The sequence below is a fragment of the Triticum dicoccoides genome, chromosome 1A (assembly GCF_002162155.2).
Source record: "Triticum dicoccoides isolate Atlit2015 ecotype Zavitan chromosome 1A, WEW_v2.0, whole genome shotgun sequence".
NCBI classification, from domain to species: Eukaryota; Viridiplantae; Streptophyta; class Magnoliopsida; order Poales; family Poaceae; genus Triticum; species Triticum dicoccoides.
The window spans coordinates 563,548,175-563,572,457 of record NC_041380.1 but is presented as its reverse complement, the minus strand read 5'-3'; the positions used below and the strand labels follow the sequence as shown (position 1 = coordinate 563,572,457).

The window sequence follows — 24,283 nt, the reverse complement described above, 5'->3', positions numbered from 1 at the left end:
ATTTATTTTTATTTTTATCATAAGAGAGGTAGAATGGCCGTGCGTTGCCACAGACTTTTGGAATATTTTGTTAAAGTTATATATAAACATAATGCATGTTAAATTTCACATGTATAGAAAAGATAGCACGAGTGCAATCGAGTAATAATTAAAATCCACTTCACTTGCAATGTAAAATGGTAAAAAAGGTAATTTGACGATGTATACATAGAGAGCGATGATTCAACTAATAACCTATTACAAATTAAGATTAGCTTGATGCGCTTATGATATTCATGCACAATATCAGGAATGTGGTCGTCAGCTTTTTGCAGGAGTGGCGCCTCTTCTTCGCTCCATGCCGTCTCCCGACCTCTCCTATCCCTTCCACGATGTCAGCCGCCCCCTCCTCCTTCCTCCACAACTTCAATGATCCTCCTCTTCACGCCACTGTCGAAGCCCATCCGCTTTTGTCATTGCCGCACATCATCCTCTTCCTTCCATGGCATCGTTCGACACCTCCTCTCCACGCCAGCTATCATGTCTCCTTTCCCTCTAATCCCTCGATGGTGTCACGTACATCATCCTCTCTCTGCCACGTCGTTGCTGACCTCCTCCTCTTCCCGACAACCTCTCACGCCACCCACATCCTCCTCTCCCCGCCAAGCCGCGCCGAGCATAGTCTAGCTTCCCCTCAAGCTTCTCCTCCTATCCCCAATCTATCATTGTCTCATGTGAAAACTGCTAGTACTGTTTTTCTCTAAAACTACAAACTCCTAGGAGTTTAACATTGCTGTGGATCTGTCGTATAAATAATGTCATGTTTGCTTGTTAATTTATGCTAATTTAAACTGAACTCACTATCTAGATCCTGCTTTGTTACATGTTGGGTGCTGGATGTAGTGCCAGGCTCCACGTGTACTGTGTAATGTGGTCTAAGAAAGAACCAAGTTGCTAATCACGTAAACATGTAAAACAAAAGAGACAAACCAAATTAGTTTTTCCACCTATCCTGACTTATCCTCACGGCAGCCACCCTCTCACTCTCTCACCCCATGGCACCCCTCTGCAAGACCACACTCTCTCACCCCTCTTGCTCGTTCTCTCCGCCACATCGTCGCCGCCGCCAACCCTCTCCGCCACGCCGTCCCAGCCGCCACAACTCCCCACCTTGGCGCGTCCCTGCCTCCTCCCATCCCCTCCACTCCTCGGTCCCCGCCACAGTTATTTGTTTCGGCCGGGTCCAGTGAGCAGTGGTGAGACCAGGTGTCGCGGTGAGCAGCCAGATCCGGCCGTCGGCGAGCCGCGCCGTGGATCTAGCCATCCCAGGGCGATTTCCGGAGCCGAGAGCGACTTGAAGATTTCTACCTCAAGCTGAGCCGCACCGTCGATCTGGCCAACCCAGGCTGAGTTGCTGCCTTGCTGCCTGTTGGCCTGCTACACAGCCTACTGATAGTATGCTCGGTATTTGACAGGGAAATCACACAGCGAAGGTACAATTTTTTGAGTTTTGTTTCAGTCCAGATGTACCAAACATTATATTTCTACGAACTGAAAATCAACTGTAAACATATGTATCCTAAACATTCTATTTGAATCACCTATTGTACTTTGATTACCCCGTAGTCTTTTCTTCTCAGTCTCACTCTCAAATCCAGCTTCATGCACTTCCGTGACCTTTTCTTATCTAGAATCTGTTGAGGCTGTTACCTTTCTCTGAAAAATGCTATATATCTTGGGCTTTGGAGGAATAAAAAAGCTCTCCACTTGAATCAAATAAATTATGGCGTTAGCAGTAGCACAGTAAGGGTTCTCACCTGCATAAGTTATTTTGAGTGACCAAGTCAGATGTGATTATTTTGTTATCTCACAACTCATGATTGTTGATTTCCAAACTCCGTTTGACGTAACCGTTAGGTTCTTGTGCGTCGTGATGTAGTAAATGTTGTTGTGATCTTCAAAACGAGAAGGCAGATTAGTCTAATCTCCATTCTGTCTTCTTCTACAACTGAAAGATTCAGAGGTGTCACACTTGGAGCAGAGGAAGAAATTTCTTTTGTTCTTACCTTCTCTACAAAGATGTGCATATAGTAACTCTGTTTAGTCATTTCCACCATGTTTCTATGGTTTTCTATTCTGTTGTCTTTTCATATATATCCCTTTGAAGCAATGGGCGTTAATATATTAATTGTGACAAGGTTGGAGACTGATGCGGATGCGCGCAAGGGCAACGTTGGATGACACCTAGAAGAGCAAGCATAGTGCAGCGAAGGAAGTACCGAGCTTCGGCAGCACTACACCATCGTCCTCTGCCTCACCGAGCACATCAATTTCATGAGATGGTGAGAGCATTTCGACAGATTGTGTACTTTTCAATTTTAGACCTTTGTGCTCTAGATGCCATTGCTGGATGTCGACTTGGTGGTGAGATTTCTCAAATGCTCCAATGCTCCAAGTTGAGTCTTAACTTCAAAATAAAAAACGTAGCATCTGCAAGTTCTCGACCATCCTTGATTTGATTAACCATCATGCAGCTGTTATATTTTTTGCAGCTGTAATCTTTAATATGAACATATTTTCATAATAGTGGTAAAAAATGTTTCTAAAGAAAAACATGAAAGATGTTTCTTAAAAAAATGGTGGTAACTCTTTCTCTAAATAAAAAAATTGTGTAACTCGTTTTCTGAATAATCTGAAAGATTGTAAAAACAAGGTTAATAAAAAATTGTGACAACTATGTTTATGAAGTTTTTTGTGTACTTCATTTTTTATGATTAGGCTACGTTTATGACCAGACCGGACAGTCGTCGTTTTTTTATAGACTGTACAAAAATTTGTAGGCATGTACCACAAGAAAGTATGGAAGATCTGAAAACTTGACATTGGTAGGGTGCTTAATAAATGTATTTGGAAATGTGGTGCTTCATAAATATTGAAACAATGGGCCTATGAGTACAGGGCTGAGTACGGATTGAAAAGTTTAACCTGGCTAGCTACCAAAAAAGGCATCCTCGAGGATTTGTTTCGTTGATTTGGTTTAATCCTTATTCCAGAACCATCAATAATTACACAGACAGTACTTTCTATTGTCTCAGGTTAACTCTTGATTGGAACCTGACTGAACAATGAACAAGTCCAATTATCTTGACAAAATTTCAGTAGTAACCAAATTTCAAATAAGCACCTTTTATGCCAAGAAATTAACCATCAAGCATAATTTGCAATATATTATCAATCTGACAAAAGAATCACTACAAATTCTATTAAATCCTTTTTTAAATAGGGGTTTTCATCACGTTTAGAAATCAGACTGTAAACAACAATTTTCAGTGCATGTTCAAGGTGTGTTACAGGCCTACATCTATATCAGAATCTCAAATTACACATTTTCAAAGTATACTGTGTGACACATATATTGTACTACATAGTTCTTGTTTATTTCTTGTCACCTATTTGTTATATCTAACAATAGGATATTCTAGATCAACTCCCCGCATAGACCCGCTTCAAGGGAGGAGGATGCAGAGGCCAGCAACAAGGAGCGGGTGTGGGTGCTCATCCTCGCCGCTGACCACAAGTGCTGCGACAAACTTTGGGCAGAATTCGATCCCTCCACGGGTATGAGCAAATCAAATACTGCTTACTTCTTTCTGTCTGTTGTCTGCTGAAGTAGCTAATAGACCGCTTTAGAATGTTGTGAGCTTGGTTATTTTACATTGTTTGCTAATATCAATCAAAGAATGAATGCTGGAGTGTGTTACCGTGCTTCATTACAATCCCTAGAAAACTTTAGAAAGGGTGTTTCTGTCCACCCACATAAATCAAAAGATAAATATATGATTGCGCGGCAGGCCTGATAATCCACACCAGACCAATCAAAAAAGAGGACAATCTGTGACTTGTTGATTAATTAACAAACCCGGTGTTGTTGTCCACTACCAGCCGGCTGGAGGCCCCAACTCGTTTGGCTCCGTCTACGCGGTGCCAGGAGATTAGCACATGGATGCATCCGCCGGCAGTACCAACTGCACATCAAAGAACAACGGATTAGTACGTTGACAGGGATATAAAGAAAAATATGAAACTCGGACACACGGAATTTGCAGTTATCAACAAACACTAATTTGAATACCTTCTAAATCTCACATAGTGCAGGGCTGCTCTGAATATCATTGTGTTCCGTAAATAATGTTCCTTTCCTAGTCTACTACCGGGTGCACAATCCATCGACCACCATGATCCTCTGTCACATTAAAGCTGTCCTACATCATCAGATTGGAGTCTTTGCTCTTGTTGATACATTGCGTAACATAAATTGCGTAACACTCTGAAACACAACGATATTTTTTTACTCATCAGATTCAGATTGGAGTCTGTTTTTTTACTCTGAAACACAAAAAGAACATTGTCCCATTGTCAATGGAGTAAAGAAAGAATAGATTATCTTCATGCCCCCGTATTTATGAAAAATATTTATTCAACAAAAACATGTCTACCTGCCCACTTCATTGCAAACCAGTGTGCAGCAACATTATTTATTAATTAATGTAAAATATGTCTGCCACTCAACAAAGTTTAGAACCAAATGGACAACTATGAAGAAGCATAAATATTTTGTAATCCTTTTTAGCTTCCCTTACATGTTGTAGGCAGCATACGATACTTATCTGAAATACCTAAAGGCACAAGAAAAGCTAGTGTAGAATGAAGAAACTTTAATCTAACCTCGCTCAATCTGGTGTATTTCCTTGAGCACCCATGCGAGTGTCTTAGCTCTTCTTCGTACGCATGGGGCACGAGCATGTTCTCCAGGGAGGACAGTAGCTCTCACCCACGACCTCCTCGATGTCGTTGGCGAAGTAGCAGAGGGTGACAGCGTGGAATTGCTTGGTCGCTTGTGTGGGTGACCTCAAGGCGTTGCTGGTGGGAGGTCACAGACAAGCGCGTGCTGTCAGTGAAGATGGATCTAGAGAACAAGAATTCAACCTACAATTAAAAACTGCACATACATACTATGTATGCCCTCCATATGTCTCAATTCAGATTACACATGTCTTACCTGCATCTCAATACTCCACATAATGTTGGTCACTCAGATTGTCCTCCTCGTCTTCTACAATTTTGCTGTTCGCGTACGCTACCCTATCCCCTGGTCAAAAAGCAATTACCGATTAGTGCAAAGGGATAACATAGAGAGGGCAGAAAAATGACCGGTGCAACTCCCAGCCACATCTCTCACAAATTCATCTCCATTGCCAACCAAATACGAGTGCAAAATCGCCTGCTCCCTAGCCTCTCAACCATGTCAGGTGTAAATAGAACAGCCGCCAGTCGTCGCCTCCGCCCATCGACCACACATCATGCAGAGAACAAGACGTACAATGCTGAGAGAACAACACGTACAATATTGAGAGAACTATGGCATGATTCAGAGAAAAACCGTCACGTTCCTCGTGCACCGTCAGGACACACCAAGCATGATTCAAAAGTGGTGGATCCAAAATTTGCAAACTTACTGGGAGAAGTGCTAATGAAAGGTACCATGCAGGTTAGCTAGGGCGAGTCCTCTGGAAGGGGATACGTCCCATTCAGGCTGACCCCCCTTTGCTTTGGTCCACTGTTGTTAATTCTCTGCTGAATAAATACCAACGTCGGCAATGGATGTACAAATTTTGTGGAGTCACCATGGCGATGCAAGATCTGAAGAAAATATAGTGGGGCCTGACCTTGCTGCTGCTGACTAACATAGATTGAGAAGGTAATGGCTGCGGGCTTCGAGTACGACGTCAGGGAGGATGATGCCTAGGTCGTTGAATGTATCCCCAACCATGGATCTCCTCTTCCTCCTTTTGATCGCCTCCCGATCTCACAAGCACCCTTGCCCGGGATACACGGACGCCGTACACGCGGGAAGATGGATAGAGCCACACACCCCTACCTTGACCAATCACTGATGTGGAGGGGGTCAACGATGGCCGGATCTGGAACGTCGGCGGGTGGGGAGGCCACGGCCGTCGTGGCGCCGATTGATATCCATGGCAAGGCATCTTCGCAAGGGAGGCAGTGGCGTGTGGAGAAGGATCGGCAAGGCTCCTGAAGGGGATCGTCTTTGGATCCTCGACATGATGGGCAGCAGGTCCTCAACGGGATCGACGGCGTCTCCTGAAGTGGATCGTGGGCGGCGGCGAAGGGATGGAGCGGCGGCGGCTTTGATGTGCGAGGTCGGCGGCGAAGGGATGGAGCCGCGGCGGCGAAGGGATGGAGCGGCGGTGGCGAAGGATGGAGGGCGGCGGCGCATGATTTGCTGAGTGAGTCGTGCGTGCGAGTGGTTCTCGCTCGAGGGTGGGCGGCCTCGCTCGTACGTGCATGCGATTGTTTTGGGTTTTTTTTCACTGGTTAATTTTCGCCGGTTTGTGCTCGATGGTTTATTTCCGATCGTCTCAGTTAATTACGACGGGAGGTTGGGCGTGTGCCTCGATCGCGGGGTTTTCCTTGGTTTTTCGCGGCTGAGATGGAGGTGGGAGGAAGTACCAAAGAAGTACCAAAAAAGACCGGGTGAGGTTGGACGGAAATAAAACCCGGAACGCGACCTACCAACTGAGACATTAGGAGTAGAGATGACAAACTCTTTAAATTGGCTTGCATAACATAGTTACAAAATGATTCTCTGATGTATGGCCCCTTTTAGTTCGAACTCACCAATTGTTGTCAAAACAAAAAAGTTTCTTGGGAATACATAAGAACACAGTATTCACTAATAGGGACATTTGACCTAAATCCTCCAAATATATGCATTAGACAACAAAAGTAGAAGCAGCGACACAAAATAGAGATAAAGGAGTAAGAGACTGCCTAACTGCAGCACCTTCCGGTTGAACAAATGCCGCCATGCCTCATTGGTGTCATGACAGACACATCCTGGCAGTGTAGTGCCTCCATCAGTGGCTCAACACCATGCCTCCCTACCATGGTGCATGGTCATCTACTCACCACTCGAGCAGGATATGTGGAAGCCCTGTAATACTTAAAAATGAGTGAAGATATTCAGTAGGATTTTTATATAACAAAGTTTAATAGTTCACTGGTTGGCCATTGTGAATGTAATATTTTGATCATTCTAAGATTCATTTTAAAAGAAATATTATCATAACTAATACCCACACAGCTAATAAGGCAATATTATAGTTGATGTTTTAATGATAAACATTGAACTGGATTTTATTGCATATTTCAGAGTCCGGATAATGCAAGAGTAACGTTGGTCAGAACTTCCAGTCAGGTGTATCGGTAATTTGTATTATTGTTTCTAATCAATAATACATTAGGACAACCAACTTTGAGCTTGCAAGAAAAGGAAAGTAATATATGCTATTAGCTAGCCATCTTGCCAGTTCATCAACACACTAGTGAGGGTAAATGATTCGTAAAATCAAAGTTATAATTTTATATTGTCAATGTGACTTTTGCTTCAAGAGGGATGTTCTAAGTTGCATCAGAACTTGAAGGCCTCGTCAGATACTAATTAGTACATCACATTAGATCTAGGGATTCATATGTGCATCAAATTAGCGATTGGTGTGATCCCAGAGCAGACGAAGCGGCAGACTCAAGAGTCATGGAACAAAGGCATGCAATTACATCTAGCAAAAGAAATGACATCCAAAGAGGAGAATGTAGAATTTGTAATCAAGGTATAGATTCGCCTAAGCTGAAAGCACAAACGCAATTCATTGTTTTCGGAAGTAAATCATATCTAAACATAGTTGATCTGCGGGTTCTTGAAGAAATAATGGAACCGATAAAGAACAATATACCATAGAAAATAAACAAGATGAGCGAGAAAAAACATGGTGCAGAGTTGAGTAATTTAGCCATGGAAACTAATTTCCAATGACAAACTGAATCGTGTTCCCCCGCTTCATGTTTCTTACAGTTTCACCTATTTTTCATTGCCTCATTATTAATTATCAAGGGAATGAGACTATGATGAACAATGAAGCACTAAAGCTTAATACCAACAGCCTTTGACAAAGCAGACTAAAGGTATACAGCCAACCGCCATATATAAAGGTGCACAATATGAGTTCAAAGATATTAGTTGATGAAAAACCTCACTGAAGTGACCAGAAACTGAACCTGAGAATAAATTAGGCATGTGTGCCCGTGTGTGTCGATAGCATCTCACAGTAAATGAAATCGTGGGATACAAATCTGAGCAACAAAATCGAGGAATTAATAATCAAGGAAAATATCAATTATGTACCTTTGTTTTAATAGGAACATCCACATTGATGTGGTCATGGACCAAAAAGAATGGCATGATGAGCTATATTTAGGAATGATGTTCACACATAGACCAAGCAGATCACATGGGAATAGAAATCCTTTCAAGTTCACTGCTCATCCGCACGCACCAATGAAACTGAATGTGTTCTGCTTATGCCCATGATCAAGCGACTTTCACATGAAAGCTATAATGAGATCTAGAAGGAGGGATGCCTCTGGGAGAGAAAGGCAAGCGAACAGAAAGTTTTCTTGCGAAGGCAATCCCTAGGAAGGAATAAGCAGCCACACACGAAGCGTCACACAATCGCTGGCTCTTTCTATTCCTCGTGAAGGGGAATAGTTATTTGATTAAGCTCACCATATCCACTCAGCACTTGACTTTAATGACCATGAAAACCAAGTACTAATCATCTTTGAATCCCTGCACTCAAAGAAGAAATTCCATCTTGTAAAATGCAAATCAATTAAATTCTAATACCTTTGTATTACCAATGGAAGAGGCAAAGTAACACACTCAAAATTACATATTAGAGAAAGAAGGACAAAATGTGCATCTCGCTGATCCAAATGACCATGCTACAGTATCATCATAATAGGTTAGTGCATTCTAACTATGTGTATCAGGGTGTAGTCTGTCACTTGCAAATAAAAAGGCTTTCATTCAGATCATTACAACGCCTCTAAGAAATGGGGATGGGAGATCACACAAAATTTCAAAGATACTATACATGACTTGAAGAAGCATTTAGAGTAATGATGCAGATTAAATCGAGATATTTGCGACAAAAAGTTGCATCCAAGAGTAATGGTACATAGTAGCACAATCCTTTCCGATGAAATATTTACACAAAACATGGTAAGAGAAATGTTGCATTGCTCACAACATTTACTGCACGGACGCTGAACTATGGCCTATGAATCACAAAAAAAACTATTCCTGATTTACCTCTAAAACTTCATAGACAGATCGCCGCCCACCCTACACGAGCAACATGAAGGAAACAAAATTTAGACAACCCTTAAATTAACACAGGATAGCAAGTCTAAAATCTACCAGAAAAGGTATCAATAACTGAACAAAGGTACACTTGCAACTCAGTTGAATCTAGACTAAGTACTCTAGAGCTCCATGCTGCAGCAAAGATTGCCCATTGCAAAGGTTAACTGGGTGAGGATAGGAAGGAGGCGCTGCCCTTGCTCTCCTTTTCGGCACATCAGAACCGGCTTACCTCAGCATAGAGAAGCACAGGAAAGAATAATCCATGGGTAAAGGTTAGTCTGGATTCCCAAAAGCAACCAGTAGTGATTGCATATTACTTTGTATATAAATTAATGACTGAACCAAAATGTTGTGAAGTTAGGAGACTGTGTACCTTCTTCACTCGGTCTGAAATCTCCACAAGTGGTAAAAGCTTCGTTCCCATGGTCAATCACAATAATTGTTGACAGCTTGGAAAGCACCAAACCTGCTAGGAAAGGGTGGCTTGGATTGCTACAGAAAAAAATCGTGGTATTCTTATATGCACTCTGAAAGAAACATCCAGGAAAAAGAAATTTAATTATTTATGTATGTCTTTGTATCTGATCTGAATACCTGATGTTTCGAATCACAATGCTAATGATATACCCAAACCATGATGAATTCGTACACTACCGAATCAACATGTTAACAATTACATCAGCTTGATTAGTAGGCACAACTACAGCAAACTAAGGTACACACTAAATGATGCAAGTATGAAAATAACTAAGGTGGATGGTCAATTAATCTATACATCAAAACCTGAAAATAAATTGGATACCTTCCTTATGCCGTTCTCGAATAAATAGCTACTAGTGCACAGTTGCTGAACTGTAAGCTAAAGAATACAAAAAACATCAGTTTTTTGTACTGACTAAAACCTATATATTCATTTCTGTTCTATGCTCATGGAGTGCTTGGTGTGTGTAACACCCTCGATGCGACTATATCTCCCACGTGTCGAGGCACGACTTAGAGGCATAATCGCATTGAAGGCATATGTCGCAAGTAAGACAATCTTCACAACATCCCATGCAGTATAGATAATAAAAGGGGAGATAACATAATTGGCTTACACTCGCCACATCAATCAAGGTACATAAATAACATTACATCATTTAAACACTCATGGCCCGACTATGGCGCCAAAATAAAAGATAACCCAACATGTGACACGGTACCGATCACCCCCAACTGGGCACCACTACTGATCATCAGGAAAGGAAACATAGTATCGTTGAGAGTCTTCATCGAACTCCCACTTGAGCTCGAGCGCGTCACCTGGAGCAGAATCATCAGGCCCTGCATCTGGTGTAATAGTAATCTGTGAGCCACAGGGGCTCAGCAATCTCGCACCCTCGCGATCAAGACTATTTAAGCTTATAGGTAAGACAAGGTAAATATGTGGAACTGCAGCAAGCGACTAGCAAATATGGTGGCTATCCTGTTCGTAAAAGAGAGCGAGAAGAGGAGGCAAAGCGCGAGCGAGAAACTAGAGAACAACCTGCGCAAGCATTACTCCAACACCGTGTCCACTTCCCGGACTCCGCCGAGAAGAGGCCATCACGGTAACACACTCAGTTGATTCATTTTAATTAAGTTAAGGTTCAAGTTATCTACAACCGGACATTAACAAATTTCCATCTGCCCATAACCGCGGGCACGGCTTTCGAAAGTTCAAATCCCTGCAGGGGAGTCCCAACTTAGCCCATGACAAGCTCTCACGGTCAACGAAGGAATAGACCTCCTCCCAAGACGTTCCGATCAGACTCGATATCTCGGTTCTTCAAGACACTTCGACAGGTTAAAACAAATCCAGCAACACCGCCCGAATATGCCGACAAATCCCGATAGGAGCTGCACATATCTCGTTCTCAGGGCACACTCACATTGTCTAAACTTCTGGTAGGCCAGCCCAAAGCTGCCCCTGGTGGTCACCGGCGGCTGACGAGGTGGACCAACACTCAGAGGAGCACTGGTCTGGGGGGTTTAAATAAGATGACCCTTGAGTCTGCGGAACCCAAGGGAAAAAGAGGCTAGGTGGCAAATGGTAAAACCAATGTTGGGCATTGCTGGAAGAGTTTTATTCAAGGCGAACTGTCGAGGGGTTCCCATTATAGCCCAACCGCGTAAGGAACGCAAAATCCGGGAACATAACACCGATATGACGGAAACTAGGGCGGCAAGAGTGGAACAAAACACCAGGCATAAGGCCGAGCCTTCCATCCTTTACCAAGTATATAGATGTATTAATTAAATAAGATATATTGTGATATCCCAACAAGTAAACATGTTCCAACAAGGAACAACATCTCCATGTTCCAACAAGGAACAAACTTCAATCTTCACCTGCAACTAACAACGCTATAAGAGGGGCTGAGCAAAGCGGTAACATAGCCAAACAACGGTTTGCTAGGACAAGGTGGGTTAGAGGCTTGGTTCAACAATATGGGAGGCATGATAAGCAGGTGATAGGTATCGCAGCATAGGCATAGCAAAAGAGCGAGCAGCTAGCAAGCAAAGATAGAAGTGATTTCGAGGGTATGAATCATCTTGCCTGAAATCCCGCAAGGAAGAAGAATGAGTCCACGAAGAAGACAAATGGACGTAGTCGAACGGGTCCTCACAAACGCGACGTTACCGGAACCAACCCGAAGAAGCAACACCGGAAAGAAGCACACAATATAATAAACAACCACCACATAATCATGGCATGATGCACAATCAAGTATGATGCATGTCCGGTTTAATGAAGCATGGCATGGCAAAATGCACAAACAATCCTACAAATTAAGTGGAGCTCATTATGCAATGGAGTTGCATATTGAAGAAAACACCACATCACTTATTTAGTTCTCTCCCGTTTAGGTAACCAACAAGATTAAATGTTGTTAACATGGCAAGAGGTGAAGCACAACAAAACTACCTATCTAGGCAAGTTTAAATGAGGCCGGAAACAACAAAACAACAAGTCCGGAAACTCCTCATGTGCACATTTTAGGTTTGGTACTGTTCTTCCCTAAACACAATTTTAGAGTTGTTAAACATGCAAAGTGATGCCACCATGTTAAACTAGGCATTTTTCCACCCCATTTACATATAAAGTTTATTCAAAACCGAGCTACGGTTATTTAGTTATGATTTAAAACATTTTAGCATGTCATAGGAGCAAATCTAACCAAACAACATTTTAAACATCTTAAACATAGATGAAAGTAACATAATATGAAACTACACACAATTCTAAGCAACTTTCATGTTAAGTTTGTTTTAATCCGATGCACGGTTTGTGAGATATGATATGCATGATGTATGAGTGCTTTTCTGCAAAACGGGCATTCTCTGGAATAAGCTAAAACATACTGCGAAAAAAAAACACAACTCGGGCCGAAATTGGCCCAAACTGGGCTGCACAGGAGCAAACAAAGGATGGGCTTCCTCACATCGGGCTCCAGGAAGCCGAGCCTTGGCGCTGGGCCACGCACGCCCTGCTGGAACTGGGCTTCGCACGAGGCAGAGGAGGGGGTCAACGCAGACGGGCGACTTGTCGCTGTTCGTCGTCGTTTCCAAACGCAGAAGCAGAGGCCGGCGACGAGGATTGGGGAGGACCGACCGCGGCGATGAGCTGGAGGGTGCGGCCTGCAGGGTCCAGCTGGAGGCTCTCGTCGTCGACGAGGAGCTCGAGGAGGAGAGGAGCGGTCGAGGTGGCGACGAGGGCGGGTTGCAGGCGACTCCGACACGGGACTTGGGGCGCAGGGGCGAGGCGAACATCGAGCGGATCCGGCGGGTGGCGCTGCTCGAAGGACACCAGACGAAGCAGGACGGTGGCGGTGGCGCCATGGAGCTTGGGCGAACTCCTTTTCATTCCTGGGAAGGAGAGAGAGAGAGAACCACCGTGAGAGAGAGAGAGAGGGAAAAACAGGAGGAGAGGACCGGGATGAGGTCAGTCCTGGTCATGGCCGCCGGCGGCGGGGTCGCCGGAGGGCGCGGCCTGCAGGGTCGGCGAGGCTCGGGCGTGAGGGCTCCTCCCCCGATCCTGCGGCTGGTTGGATCGAAGGAAGGAGGAGGCTGGTGGGGAGAGATCGAGAGGAATGGCTGCGGGTGGATCTGGAGGCTGGCTCGCGATTGGGGGCGCGCGGAAAAAGAGGAGGAGACCAGGTGGCTGGCGGCGACGGCTGGACAGGGGAGGATCCCTAGGAAATAGGGTTTTTGTCCAGATTTAGACTAGGGACTATATATATGGAAAGAGGGAGAGTTTAGGGGCTAATCCGTCCCTCTAATTAAAATCGAGCGGTCGAGAAAAATACACAAGGAAGTTCAATTAACAAAACGGAGACGTTTTGTAGATGTTTGGGGATGATCCGGACACAACGGTGACGACTGACCGGGTCGAGTCCGGGACGGCTTTCGGACGCGCGCGCGAGGAGGTCCGGTGCACTGTGCAAAGAGGGGTAGGCATGGGCCTAGGTGGACTGTGGAGAGCGGGTTGGTCTGAGATGAGAGGGGAGAGATGCAGCCTGACATGATTTCCGGAGACCAAAAACGTCCGACGATAAGACCGGGTATACTGCCGCTATAGTTATCCGTTGGGGCATCAAACGGACTCCAAACGCGATGAAACTTGACAGGCAGCCGACTGACAACAAAACAACACCGCACGCCAACTTTCATCCCATTCCGAGAACATTTTCCGGTCACTTATAAAATAATATTTTGGACGTGCCGCGGGCGCGTGCAAGTGTGTCTGGGCTCAGAACGGACAATGGAAGGAACCGGGAGACTGGGACAGATGCAAGTTTCGAAAACGTGATGATGCAATGCACATGATGACATGAAAAGATGCAACACGCAAGCAAATGACATGGCAACGACGGCGAATAACTGGAGGACACCTGGCTCAACGGTCTCGAGGCGTTACAGTGTGTTGCTTACAGTAAGTGTGGTAGATATAAAAATATGAACATAAGAAGAAAAACATGGCTTTATATGTTTCTTCTCACAGAGACGTTAATATTACGAACACCAACTATAAGAAAGACTGAGCCTGCAGTTTCCTATGCCTACCTTGGTTCTTCCCAGGACTTACAGATGAAAATGTGTATATAAAAAAGCATAACTAGATTCAAATAGAATTCACATGATTACAAACAAAAAAGGAACTGAAAGTTTAACACATTGTAAACTCACAATATGCTGGCCACAATTAACCCGCAGACATAATAAAAAAATCTTATCAGGAGTGAATAAATCATACATCAAGTTAGTGTTCGATAAATCATGTGAATGTTTGATATATTGCAACAAATAAATCATACGTCAAGTCAACTATGACTTGAAAACCTACATGAAGCAACAACCCTCGAGACAAAATCAAATGGTGGAGGGAGATGTGAAAAAAAGGGTTGAGATCGAACCGGTATTGATAGGTGAATATTTTAACAGAGAGAGAGATAGAAATCGTACCCATGTCGACACACCGTGCCCATAATCATCAACTCATCATCCACACTGATGGTCATGTTCCTAGCTATCTTTTTGTTGTGTGCCGTCCGTGCTGCTCGCTGGAGTTACCATGTGCTGCCCCTATTTCTTACCTTAACACCAACCATCTTGTTGGCCTGCAAGGACATACATAACAATATGATCAGAACTTGTACAACCATCTGAATGCTTTAAGATTCACATATAAGCAAGCACATCACACACTAACAGAAGAGAGTTAGCCGCACCTAAATCATAAAAAAGGCTATATTGTGGTATGGAAGAAATTCTTCAAACCTCACATTACATTTATTGAATCGGGAGATGGGTACCTTCAGACAGCAGCCTCGCTTCCTGTCTTGTTTCCTGCGTGAGTGTGTGTCTTAGATGTGGCGGCTCTCACGGGAGAAGGGAAGAGGGGCTCCTCTTCTAGGTCAGCACCTTTCATGGGCTTGGGCCCAAGAGACAGATCTTGATGGGCTAGGGCCCATACCGGTTCAACAACATTTCACCTCTGCAGACAAAAAGTGTTACTTTGACTAAGATTAGCATATGAATATAAAATCGCCAGATATATGTTGGGCGGGACTGCTTACATAATCGGGGTTTTCTTTTCTAAATTTTGGTTTAGCTATACACATCCCCCCATCACTAACTCCATTCATTATATATGTAAATTTTCAAAATATGTAAATTCAACCATTTCAAATTTTAACGACAAATATGTGTGCAGACCTTTATTATAATAAAAACAAAAAAAACTACTACTAGATTATCATAATTTTAGTGAGTTTCTGGAGACATAATTAAAATGGTAAAGATGTGTAAGACCATGTTGTTGTCCTAAATAAGTGGAAAGAGAGAGAATACAGATAGTGCTATCCAGGAAAGGAAAAACTACTATACGAGCTACATATAGGAGGTGTTTCGTTCGGACTATTCTGCCTGTTATCCGATTACATCATTATTACATACCGTTACGTTTGTTTGGTTCAATTTGCACGTAAACAGGTTCTGCACTATCAAGTCCCACTGCAGCTCAAATCCGATATCGGACTATCCCCACCATAAACGAAACGCGTTACCGGAGCTAGCCGAGTCGAGCGAAGCCGCCCGGCCCAGATCGTGTCTGCCGCAGATCTTGATCCTATCGCCTACTTATCGTGAGTGGCGACGTCGATGGCGTACAGCCCAGAGATGTACATCCCCTGCTGTTTGAGGTAGTCTTCTTCTCCGGATACCCATGGTATAACCATCGTTTCTCCGCTGCTTTCAAATCAAGCACCTACATGTGATCCTTTACTGGTCCGAACCAAACAGAGCAGCGAATGGTCCATTACATCCAAGATCCCACCGTGATCCATTTACGTTAATGTTTGCGTCACCACCACCCAAACCAAACACCTCCATAGAGGTATCCTTGTATCTTGAAGTCCATGAAACAACCCTTGCATTGCCAGAGATAAGAACAGTAGGAGCACCTAAAGATGGGGGTACTAAGTACTGTAATGTAGGATTTAACATTCCAGTATCCTAATGAAAAGTGCTTTTTGGTTAGAAAACAACTGACCTACCAAACAGAAAACACAATGATGAAGTAATCTAGAAAAGAAGCTCAAATGGAAACTGAAATTCTTTCAAGTCCAACTGAATTTAATCAACAATATCATGCATATATGAAGTATCATGAGCAATTGTTTTCCTCTAGCTACGTTTTAATTCAGTATTTGGTCAATCTCAAAATCTAAGACAGCATGCCCATATCCAACAAGTAATAAGTTAATTTACAACTGTTGGCAAAATTCAGTGAGTAAGACGAGACCCTCACCAAAATATGGCACGCTGGCGATGGTCTCGAGCATGAAGAACCTGTCATAGTCGCGATCATGGTACAACACACCGAGTATCAGAATGACTGCATCCTATGGACATAGCAAGATGTAAGATAATGACATGTTCAGCTCAGGCAATCAAACCGATAACAAAAGAGCTGTTTGTATCACTCAACCACTCACCATGAGGAATATGTTGAAAGACTGCTCGAGCCTGACGGCCCAGTCACCGTCACAGCAGGGACAGAGAGAAGAAAAGAGAACGACTTGGAATTAGGCTTCAAATTATGTGTCTCGTGAAAGAACACAATCAGTTTCATGAAAGAACAGATTATACCTCACGTGTAATTGAGCAAAAATACACCAAATAGAAGCATAAAGGATCATGAGGCCGACATATATTTGTTTATGCATGTATCAGCGACGATTACAAACCTAATCAGTGCATTAATTGTGTATACTGTCCAGGCAGAGGTCAAAGCTCAAATTGAAGACACGGTCTTGAGAGAGTTCAAATGCAACATACACTTGCTACTCAACCTAATTCAATGCAGCATTTCCCGGGACGCGCCACTGCAGCTGCCGTTCTGCTCCACGAGTAATATTCAACAACAGCTCTAGTCGAACATCCAATAAAAATCGTATGATCACAACTCGGTGACCAAAGGTTTACAAACTTTTGGCAACATATATTCCCTGAATTTCTGCTAACATCCAACAATGATAAGTATTTAGTAACCAGCAGAAATAGAAGTTGAGCCTCACCTCACACCTAAGGGAAGCACGAGCAGAGGCGGCATATGCACTTGACAAGGAGGGCGACCGGTGCATCCTTCCTCTTGCCGATGGTCTCCCGCGGAGGAGGAGGCGCTGATGACCGCAATGACCTTGTCTGGGTCGAGCTCATCCTCCTGCGGCTTCATCAGGACGGGAGCTCGCGGCGCCGCCCGCCTTCTAGCCTTGGGCGCGGTGGAGGAGAAGATGCCATGGTTTCGACCGGCCTGGAGTCAAAAAGGCCGCCAGAGCCTCGCCAGGGACGAAGGGGATGCCGCACCCGAAAACCTAGCCATGGCTGAGGGTCTGGAGCGAGCGTGGGAGGCCTCTAGCGACGGATCTGGACGGATGGGAGGAATGAGCGCGGCGAGGGAAGGTCGTTGGTGTGCCACCCGCTGCCGGTACTCGCCGGAATCGGCCGGCGTGGGTGGCGGCGGCGTGGGTGAGCTCGCGAGAGAGGAGACGAGAGAAGGCTTGTGTGTGCAGGGATCGATGGGGCGTCGCGCTTTTAAGTTTTCCCCTTCGGTTTTTAATTTTCCTCCTTCGGCACAGTAAATTCGACGTGGACACAGCGAGCGTTCGCTCTTGATGCACAGCTGAATGTGTTTGATATATCATCTGGGGTAAGCTTAGATGTAAAAGGTTTATATCTACATCATGTGTTAGAGGGACATTTTTTAGCCTAACTGATGTATATTCCAATTATTTTTACATCTATATCATTTATTGGAGATACTTTAGGGTTGGCGTTGGAGATGCCTTTTTTTTCTATTTTAGAAGGGAACTGGTGCGTTTTAGAAGCAGGAAAAACGGGGACCTGGCTCTGCATGCACGTGGATGATCCTACACATCCGAACAGACTACAGTGTGTGGTGCCTTGGGCGTTGGCTGCCCAGTCCCAGCCCCCGTCTGCACTGCGCCACACCGTGCTGCGTGTGCGCCGCTTGGCCACCAGTCTCCCGTACCTTGCCGTTGTGCCTATACACATGTGCACGGTCGATTCGACCGGGCACATGCCGCGGGTCACGTACGTACGTACATGGCCACACAAGGGCAGGTTCTGACAGGCAAACAGGTCGAACTGCACACGTACAGAGAGATCCTTCACGTCGTAGGCCGGGGCGGATCAAGGTCACAGTGCTCTGCTGTCCCAGTGTGTCACTGGAACTTGGAACATGCAAGACCGAGTGAGCTGACTGCGGCCGATCATCGTCCACAGTCGTGCACAATAATTAACTCCATCCAACCACTCCTGCGTACGCCAGGGGAGTACGTGCCGTTCTAGGAACCAAGTTCCAACCAATATTTTTGGATATTTGATCTGGGAACAATTTGATTTCAATTTTTTGCAGGGTTATTTGATTTCATTTATGCAATAAAAATATACTGTAGGGCCTTGCCTTACAGTTTTTCGGGTCAAATGGTATTTATAATCGTCACCTAGAAATACGGTTTTGCAGTCCTCGGTTGCCCGAAATTCTCTTTAGCGTCAGTTGATTATGGCGAAGCCCTAAGACCTCTTTCAATGGACAGGTGCTTAGATGAAATGCTAAGCGTATTAAATACTTTAGCAACTATAGTTCCCCAATGTATAGGTGCTTAAGGGGGTGTTTGGTTCCAGGGACTTTTTTGTGTTGGCATCAGAAAAAGTCTCTAGCAAACCAAAAAGGGTGAGACTTTTTTAAGACTTTTTGCTAAAAGTCCTTAGAAGCACCTCCTTAAGAGTCTTTTTCAAAAAGTTATAGGGACTAGAAAAAGTCCTAGGACTAGAGAACCAAACACCACCTAACTTGTTGCTAAGCTGCCTTCATTTAATCGGTTAGCTACTAAACTCTTTCATGCATTGGTGAGTTTGCTTCATTTAAATGTTCTACCTAGGTTCACGCGCTTGGCATTGGTTCTTCCTGGGGTCATCAAACCCATCTCTCTCCTTTTAATTGTCTCGCCACGTCAGATTTTTTTTATTTACATGACACGCTTAGCACCTGTATAAGGTGGAGCATTGGGAGGGGTCTAAGGCTCTGCACAATGCGGGTGCTTATGCCGGTGCCCTAGAAAAAAACGGTTTTATTTAAGCTTCGGCTTGCACATGTGCTTAGAAAGAGAGGAGGGAAGCAAAAATTGGCTTCCGGTGCTAGCGGCTGCTTAAGAGAGAAAACTGCTCTCCTCACTTCACGTGTCAACAATCCAAACGCCATTAAGCACCTATGTAAAGCACTTCCCCGTTGTAAGACCAAAATTTATTTGGAGATGCTATCATACTCTCTCTCTCTCTCTCTCTCTCTCTCTCTCTCTCTCTCTCTCTCTGCACCCAACGCTGCATATAGCCTGAGGCAGAGATGTAAAATCCTTGGCGAGCGTCGGCGATACCTCGCCTGGAAACAACCCAGAGTCGGCAACAACTAGGCAGTGGTGTCGCAGGTGGATGGGAGTCTGATGGTTGACTCGCTCCGTTCGGGTTGGAGGGTGGGAGGGGTGCGTGCTCGCCGGAGAAAAGCTGATATACCCATGAAGGTTTATAGGAATGGTCGGAGGCCGCGGCGAGGCATACACTAGTGTTGCCGGCCGCAATAGGTTTAATTTTGGTTTTATCTACGTTGGCTTTGGTTTTAATTATGTTCTAATGGTGTTCTTTTCATTCATATACCGTGTTGGACTGTTGTTAGAGATGGCATTTATTCTGGCCCTGTTTAGTTCAGCTTTTATCGACGGATTCCGCTGCCGCGTAGCAGAATCTGAACCAAAGGGCGAACCCAGCAAAAACGGAAGCAGCCCAGGACGTGTTTTTCAAAATCTGATTCCGCTGCGGCCAAAATCTAAAAAGGTTGTATCAGCTGGTTTGTCAAATAACCTACATCTTTTTCACATCAGATTTTTCACAGCTATTTTTCCACAGCAAATTTTCCACAACTGCTTTTAAAAATCTACAGCCGAACCAAATAGGGCCTCTATGATGAGGGCGGAGTTTTTCGGTGTCTGGTTATGGTGTACTTACACATTTCAGTCTCGGTGTCGACCGATGGTGGTTGTGTGAGCCCTTGAAAACTCTTAGTCAGCGCTGAAACCATCAAACTGTTGTTGCTCTTTGTTGCCAGTCATTGCCATGTACCGTTGAAATTCAACTGGTTGCTACTCTGGTTTTGACCTCAAGCTCTATTAATATGAAGTTCTGTACCATTGCTTACAATGGGTCGGGGCCCTTTTTGGCACTTTTTTCAACAAAAAATAGCACCGAAGTTGGATTTTCTAACGGGTTCCACTATTTAGTATAGAAGAATTGCCCATCTACATATGCTTTGAGATCGATGACTTATTTTAGTGATTCCAATACAATGCATATGCCAAAAGTATTTCGTACCCATGGGTTGTACCCGCCCGGTAAATACTGAACAATAATATCTCATTGATTTTCAAATAAATTTTACTCAACAAAAAATAAAGACCTCAATTTTTATCTCAAAATTTACAATACAAGTTCCACAATTAGTAGAATATGATTGAGTTATTGAAAAATGTCTGACATAATTCAAATATGTTTAAATGATTTTGAAGCTGTGACTAGAATAATTGAAACGTGTTTGAAACCGTTATGGGTTATATTCATGACTAAAATAATTGAAAGTGTGTCTAATGTTTTAGAAATTGATTTAATTATGTCTAAAATAATTGAGATTCGTATGAAGATTTATGAATTGTAGATGTAATTTTATTTTGAAATAACGGAAAGTAACTAAAATAATTGAAAAAGGATAAAATAAGACATTCTGAAATGACAATGAAATGGTTGAAATTTTAAATACAACTTCCGAACAAGATATCCAACTATTTTGAAACTACTTTTATTTAAAAATAAATAAATGTTTTGAAGTATTTCCTTTTTAAAACAATCTTTGAATTGCCATGGTTTTTGTGAAAAATAGTTTAAATACTTCCATGCGTCCTATAATATAAGAGCGTTTTGACACTAGTGCAGTGTAAAAAATACACTTATATTATGGGACGGAGGGAGTCGGTTTTGTCAGTACTGAAATTTAAGGACCCTGATAAGTGTCACACTGGTGACATGAACGCATGGCTATTCCGAACGTTTTTTATGGCAACTTTAGTGACGCGAGGATGACTACTCAAGTTGTAAGCTTGGCAAATAAAATCGATGGCAAGTTTTAGTTTTTTGGGGTTGGTTTTTTTGGATGACAATTTTAGTTGTAAAATCGTCAGGGGCGGAGTACTTTGTGTCACACGTGTAACACTTATCATTTGGAACTTGAAATGCCGATGTAAGGACAAGTACTAACAGAAAAATAGAACTCAAAATACATGCATGATTGGCTTTACAGGGAGCAGCATGAGATTGGCCAGGACTCAGGAGCACTCCACCATGAAGTGACCCCAGGAAATTAGAAATGGCTTTGTGAAAGGTGTGATTTGACATTTCTGGACGCAGTTTGAACATGGCGACTCGTCAAACTGGTGTTAAGCTAAGGCCGATGACAAGAAAGTTGCGCCAACTCGTGCACGTGCTGCATGCAGAGGCCGGTCGCGGCGACCAGCATCAGTTATGAGATACGTGCGGGTGCAGTACGTTCCGCCGTAACCACAGTCGAGCACACAGTGATGAACCCGAGCTGCCTGCCTGCCTGCCACGAGCCTCGCGCTCATTATAAAAACGCCGGGGCGGCGTCTTGGTCCTCTCCCCCGGCGCCGGCGAGTGCACAGAGCGACCAGGCTCCCTATATATATATCCCAGTTCCGTATGCAAGGAACACGTACGCTAGCTAGCACGATCGATCTCCTACTCCTCCTACAGAGCGAGCAAACACGCTTACCAAGTTACCATGAGCTGCCAAGAAGGCGCCATCCCGGCGGCGGCGGCGGCGCAGCCGCACGTCCTCCTCGTGTCGTGCCCGCTGCAGGGCCACGTGAACCCGCTACTCCGCCTCGGCCGGCGCCTCGCCGCGAGGGGCATCCTCGTCACCTTCACCACCCTCCGCCACGCCGGCCTCCGTGCTGCCACCCACCGCGACGGCGTCCGCTTTGAGTTGTACCAGCTGCGCGACCACGACGGCGGCCAGATGACCCCCGACGACATGCTGCGGCACGTCGCGGCTGAGGGCCCGGCGGCGCTGGCCGACCTGGTACGGCGCCAGGCCGACGCCGGCCGGCCGGTCTCCTGCGTCGTCAACACCACCTTCGTGCCCTGGGCGCTCGACGTGGCCTGGGAGCTCGGCCTCCCTTGCGCGACGCTCTGGAACCAGTCCTGCGCTGTGCTCTCGCTCTACCACCACTTCTACGACGACGACACGCCGTTCCCGAGCACGGCCGACGACGCACCGGTGGCGCTGCCCGGGCTGCCGGCCATGTCCTTGCACGAGCTGCCGCTCATGGTCCGACCCGAGTTCGCGCACAACCTCTGGGGCCAGATGCTCCGAAGGCAGCTCGTGGAGGTCCGTGGGAGGCAGGCGCCGTCGTGGGTGCTCGTCAACACCTTCCACGAGCTCGAGCGCGACGCCATCGACGCGCTACGGGCTCGCGACGTCGCCGTCACGCCCGTCGGCCCGCTCCTGGACGACGATGAACCGGCCGTTGCCGACGATGACGGCTGCGTCATGGCGTGGCTCGACGCGCAGCCGCCGCGCTCTGTTGTGTACGTGGCGTTCGGCAGCCTCGTGGACATCGGGCGGGACGAGACGGTGGCCCTGGCGGAGGGGCTGGCCGGCACGGGCAGGCCGTTCATTTGGGTGGTGCGCGACGACCTCCTCCACCTCCCGGAGCCCGTCCTCGCCGCATGCCGAGGAGACACCGGCAGGATCGTGGCGTGGTGCCCGCAGGGGCGCGTGCTCCGGCACGGCGCCGTCGGGTGCTTCGTGACGCACTGCGGGTGGAACTCCGTCACGGAGGCGCTGGCGGCGGGCGTGCCGGTGGTCGCGTACCCGTGGTGGTCGGACCAGTTCACCAACGCCAAGTTCTTGGTGGAGGAGTTCGGGGTCGGCGTCCGGCTGCCGGCGCCGGTCACGCAGGATGGGCTCCGTGCGTGCATCGAGGAGGTGATGAGCGGGCCGGAGGCAGTGGCAATCCGGAGGAGGGCGACGGCGTGGAAGGAGGAGGCGGCGGCGGCGCTGGCCGACGGCGGGTCATCGGACCGGGGCCTCGAGGCCTTCGTTGACTTCGTGCGAGCGCCCGTAGGATCTGGTGGAGTTGACACGATTAGCTCGCCGGCAAAGCAGGGATCAGTCAGTTCGTTATAATTTCATTTGACAATAATCCGTCCTATCCCTTCGAGAACATTTTTGTTGAACCAATGACGAGCTTGAACCATGCTCCAACACTTCCATTGTCCGACACCGTTGTATGGAAGCATATATGCTCTACGATTTGGCTCGTCACCCATGCATGAAATGTGGTTGCATCATAGACATAATGTGGATAGAGCAAAGATATGCCAAATGTTGTCACGTCTTGTCTCCTCTCATGGCTCCTTTTCTAGAAAGACATTGGGAGCGCCTATTAAACTTTTTTTTAACACAGTACAGACGCAAGCGCTTATATACACATGCATGCACTCATCTTTATAAACACACACACGTACACCCTACCCCTATAAGCATCTTCGAAAGACTGAGCCGACATATCATCTTGAAATTTACGAAGTCACCGTAGGCACCTCGTCGTCGATAGAAACGTCTCCCCCCACTGAATGCGCATCGCCGGACATTCTGAAATAAATTCAGAAATAAATGCGAGCACCAAAATTTGAACTCTAATGGGCTGGAGATACCATAGCCATTCAACTACAGATTGGTTCGCAGACCTTTTTTTATTATTGAGAAAGCCTACGCGACCTCCCTTTTTTTTTAGACAAATGCGACCTCGATGATGCATCCACCTAGATGGGCCCTCTGGTTGCTAGCAC

The 24,283-nt window shown here is 45.5% G+C and overlaps 1 protein-coding gene and 2 long non-coding RNA genes across 9 annotated transcripts; 1 reads left to right on the top strand and 2 right to left on the bottom strand.

The window, feature by feature from the left end:
• Positions 1-1,007: 1,007 nt before the first annotated feature.
• LOC119290658 (cinnamate beta-D-glucosyltransferase-like) lies at positions 1,008-23,760 on the top strand. Of its 6 annotated transcripts, none has more exons than XR_005141948.1 (4): positions 1,008-1,472; positions 2,178-2,321; positions 3,462-3,597; positions 20,073-20,508. XR_005141948.1 is itself a non-coding variant. In XM_037569291.1 (4 exons), the coding sequence occupies exon 4, from the start codon at positions 22,209-22,211 to the stop codon at positions 23,616-23,618; it is 1,410 nt and encodes a 469-aa protein (XP_037425188.1). In that variant the 5' UTR covers positions 1,008-1,472; positions 2,178-2,321; positions 3,462-3,597; positions 21,711-22,208; the 3' UTR covers positions 23,619-23,760. The 6 variants fall into 6 exon arrangements, 1 of the variants encoding a protein (XP_037425188.1); XR_005141958.1 differs by having other exon boundaries at positions 20,068-20,508; XR_005141949.1 differs by lacking the exon at positions 20,073-20,508 and adding an exon at positions 17,072-18,106.
• On the bottom strand, positions 3,734-5,247 carry LOC119290691. 2 transcript variants are annotated; one of them, XR_005141969.1, is made up of 4 exons: positions 5,039-5,247; positions 4,705-4,945; positions 4,112-4,306; positions 3,734-4,004 (listed from the first exon to the last, which is right to left on the bottom strand). It is a non-coding gene; the product is annotated as an uncharacterized LOC119290691 (long non-coding RNA). The 2 variants fall into 2 exon arrangements; XR_005141973.1 differs by having other exon boundaries at positions 4,112-4,236.
• On the bottom strand, positions 5,296-7,204 carry LOC119290700. The gene is made up of 3 exons (XR_005141981.1): positions 5,706-7,204; positions 5,496-5,613; positions 5,296-5,363 (listed from the first exon to the last, which is right to left on the bottom strand). It is a non-coding gene; the product is annotated as an uncharacterized LOC119290700 (long non-coding RNA).
• Positions 23,761-24,283: the final 523 nt, after the last annotated feature.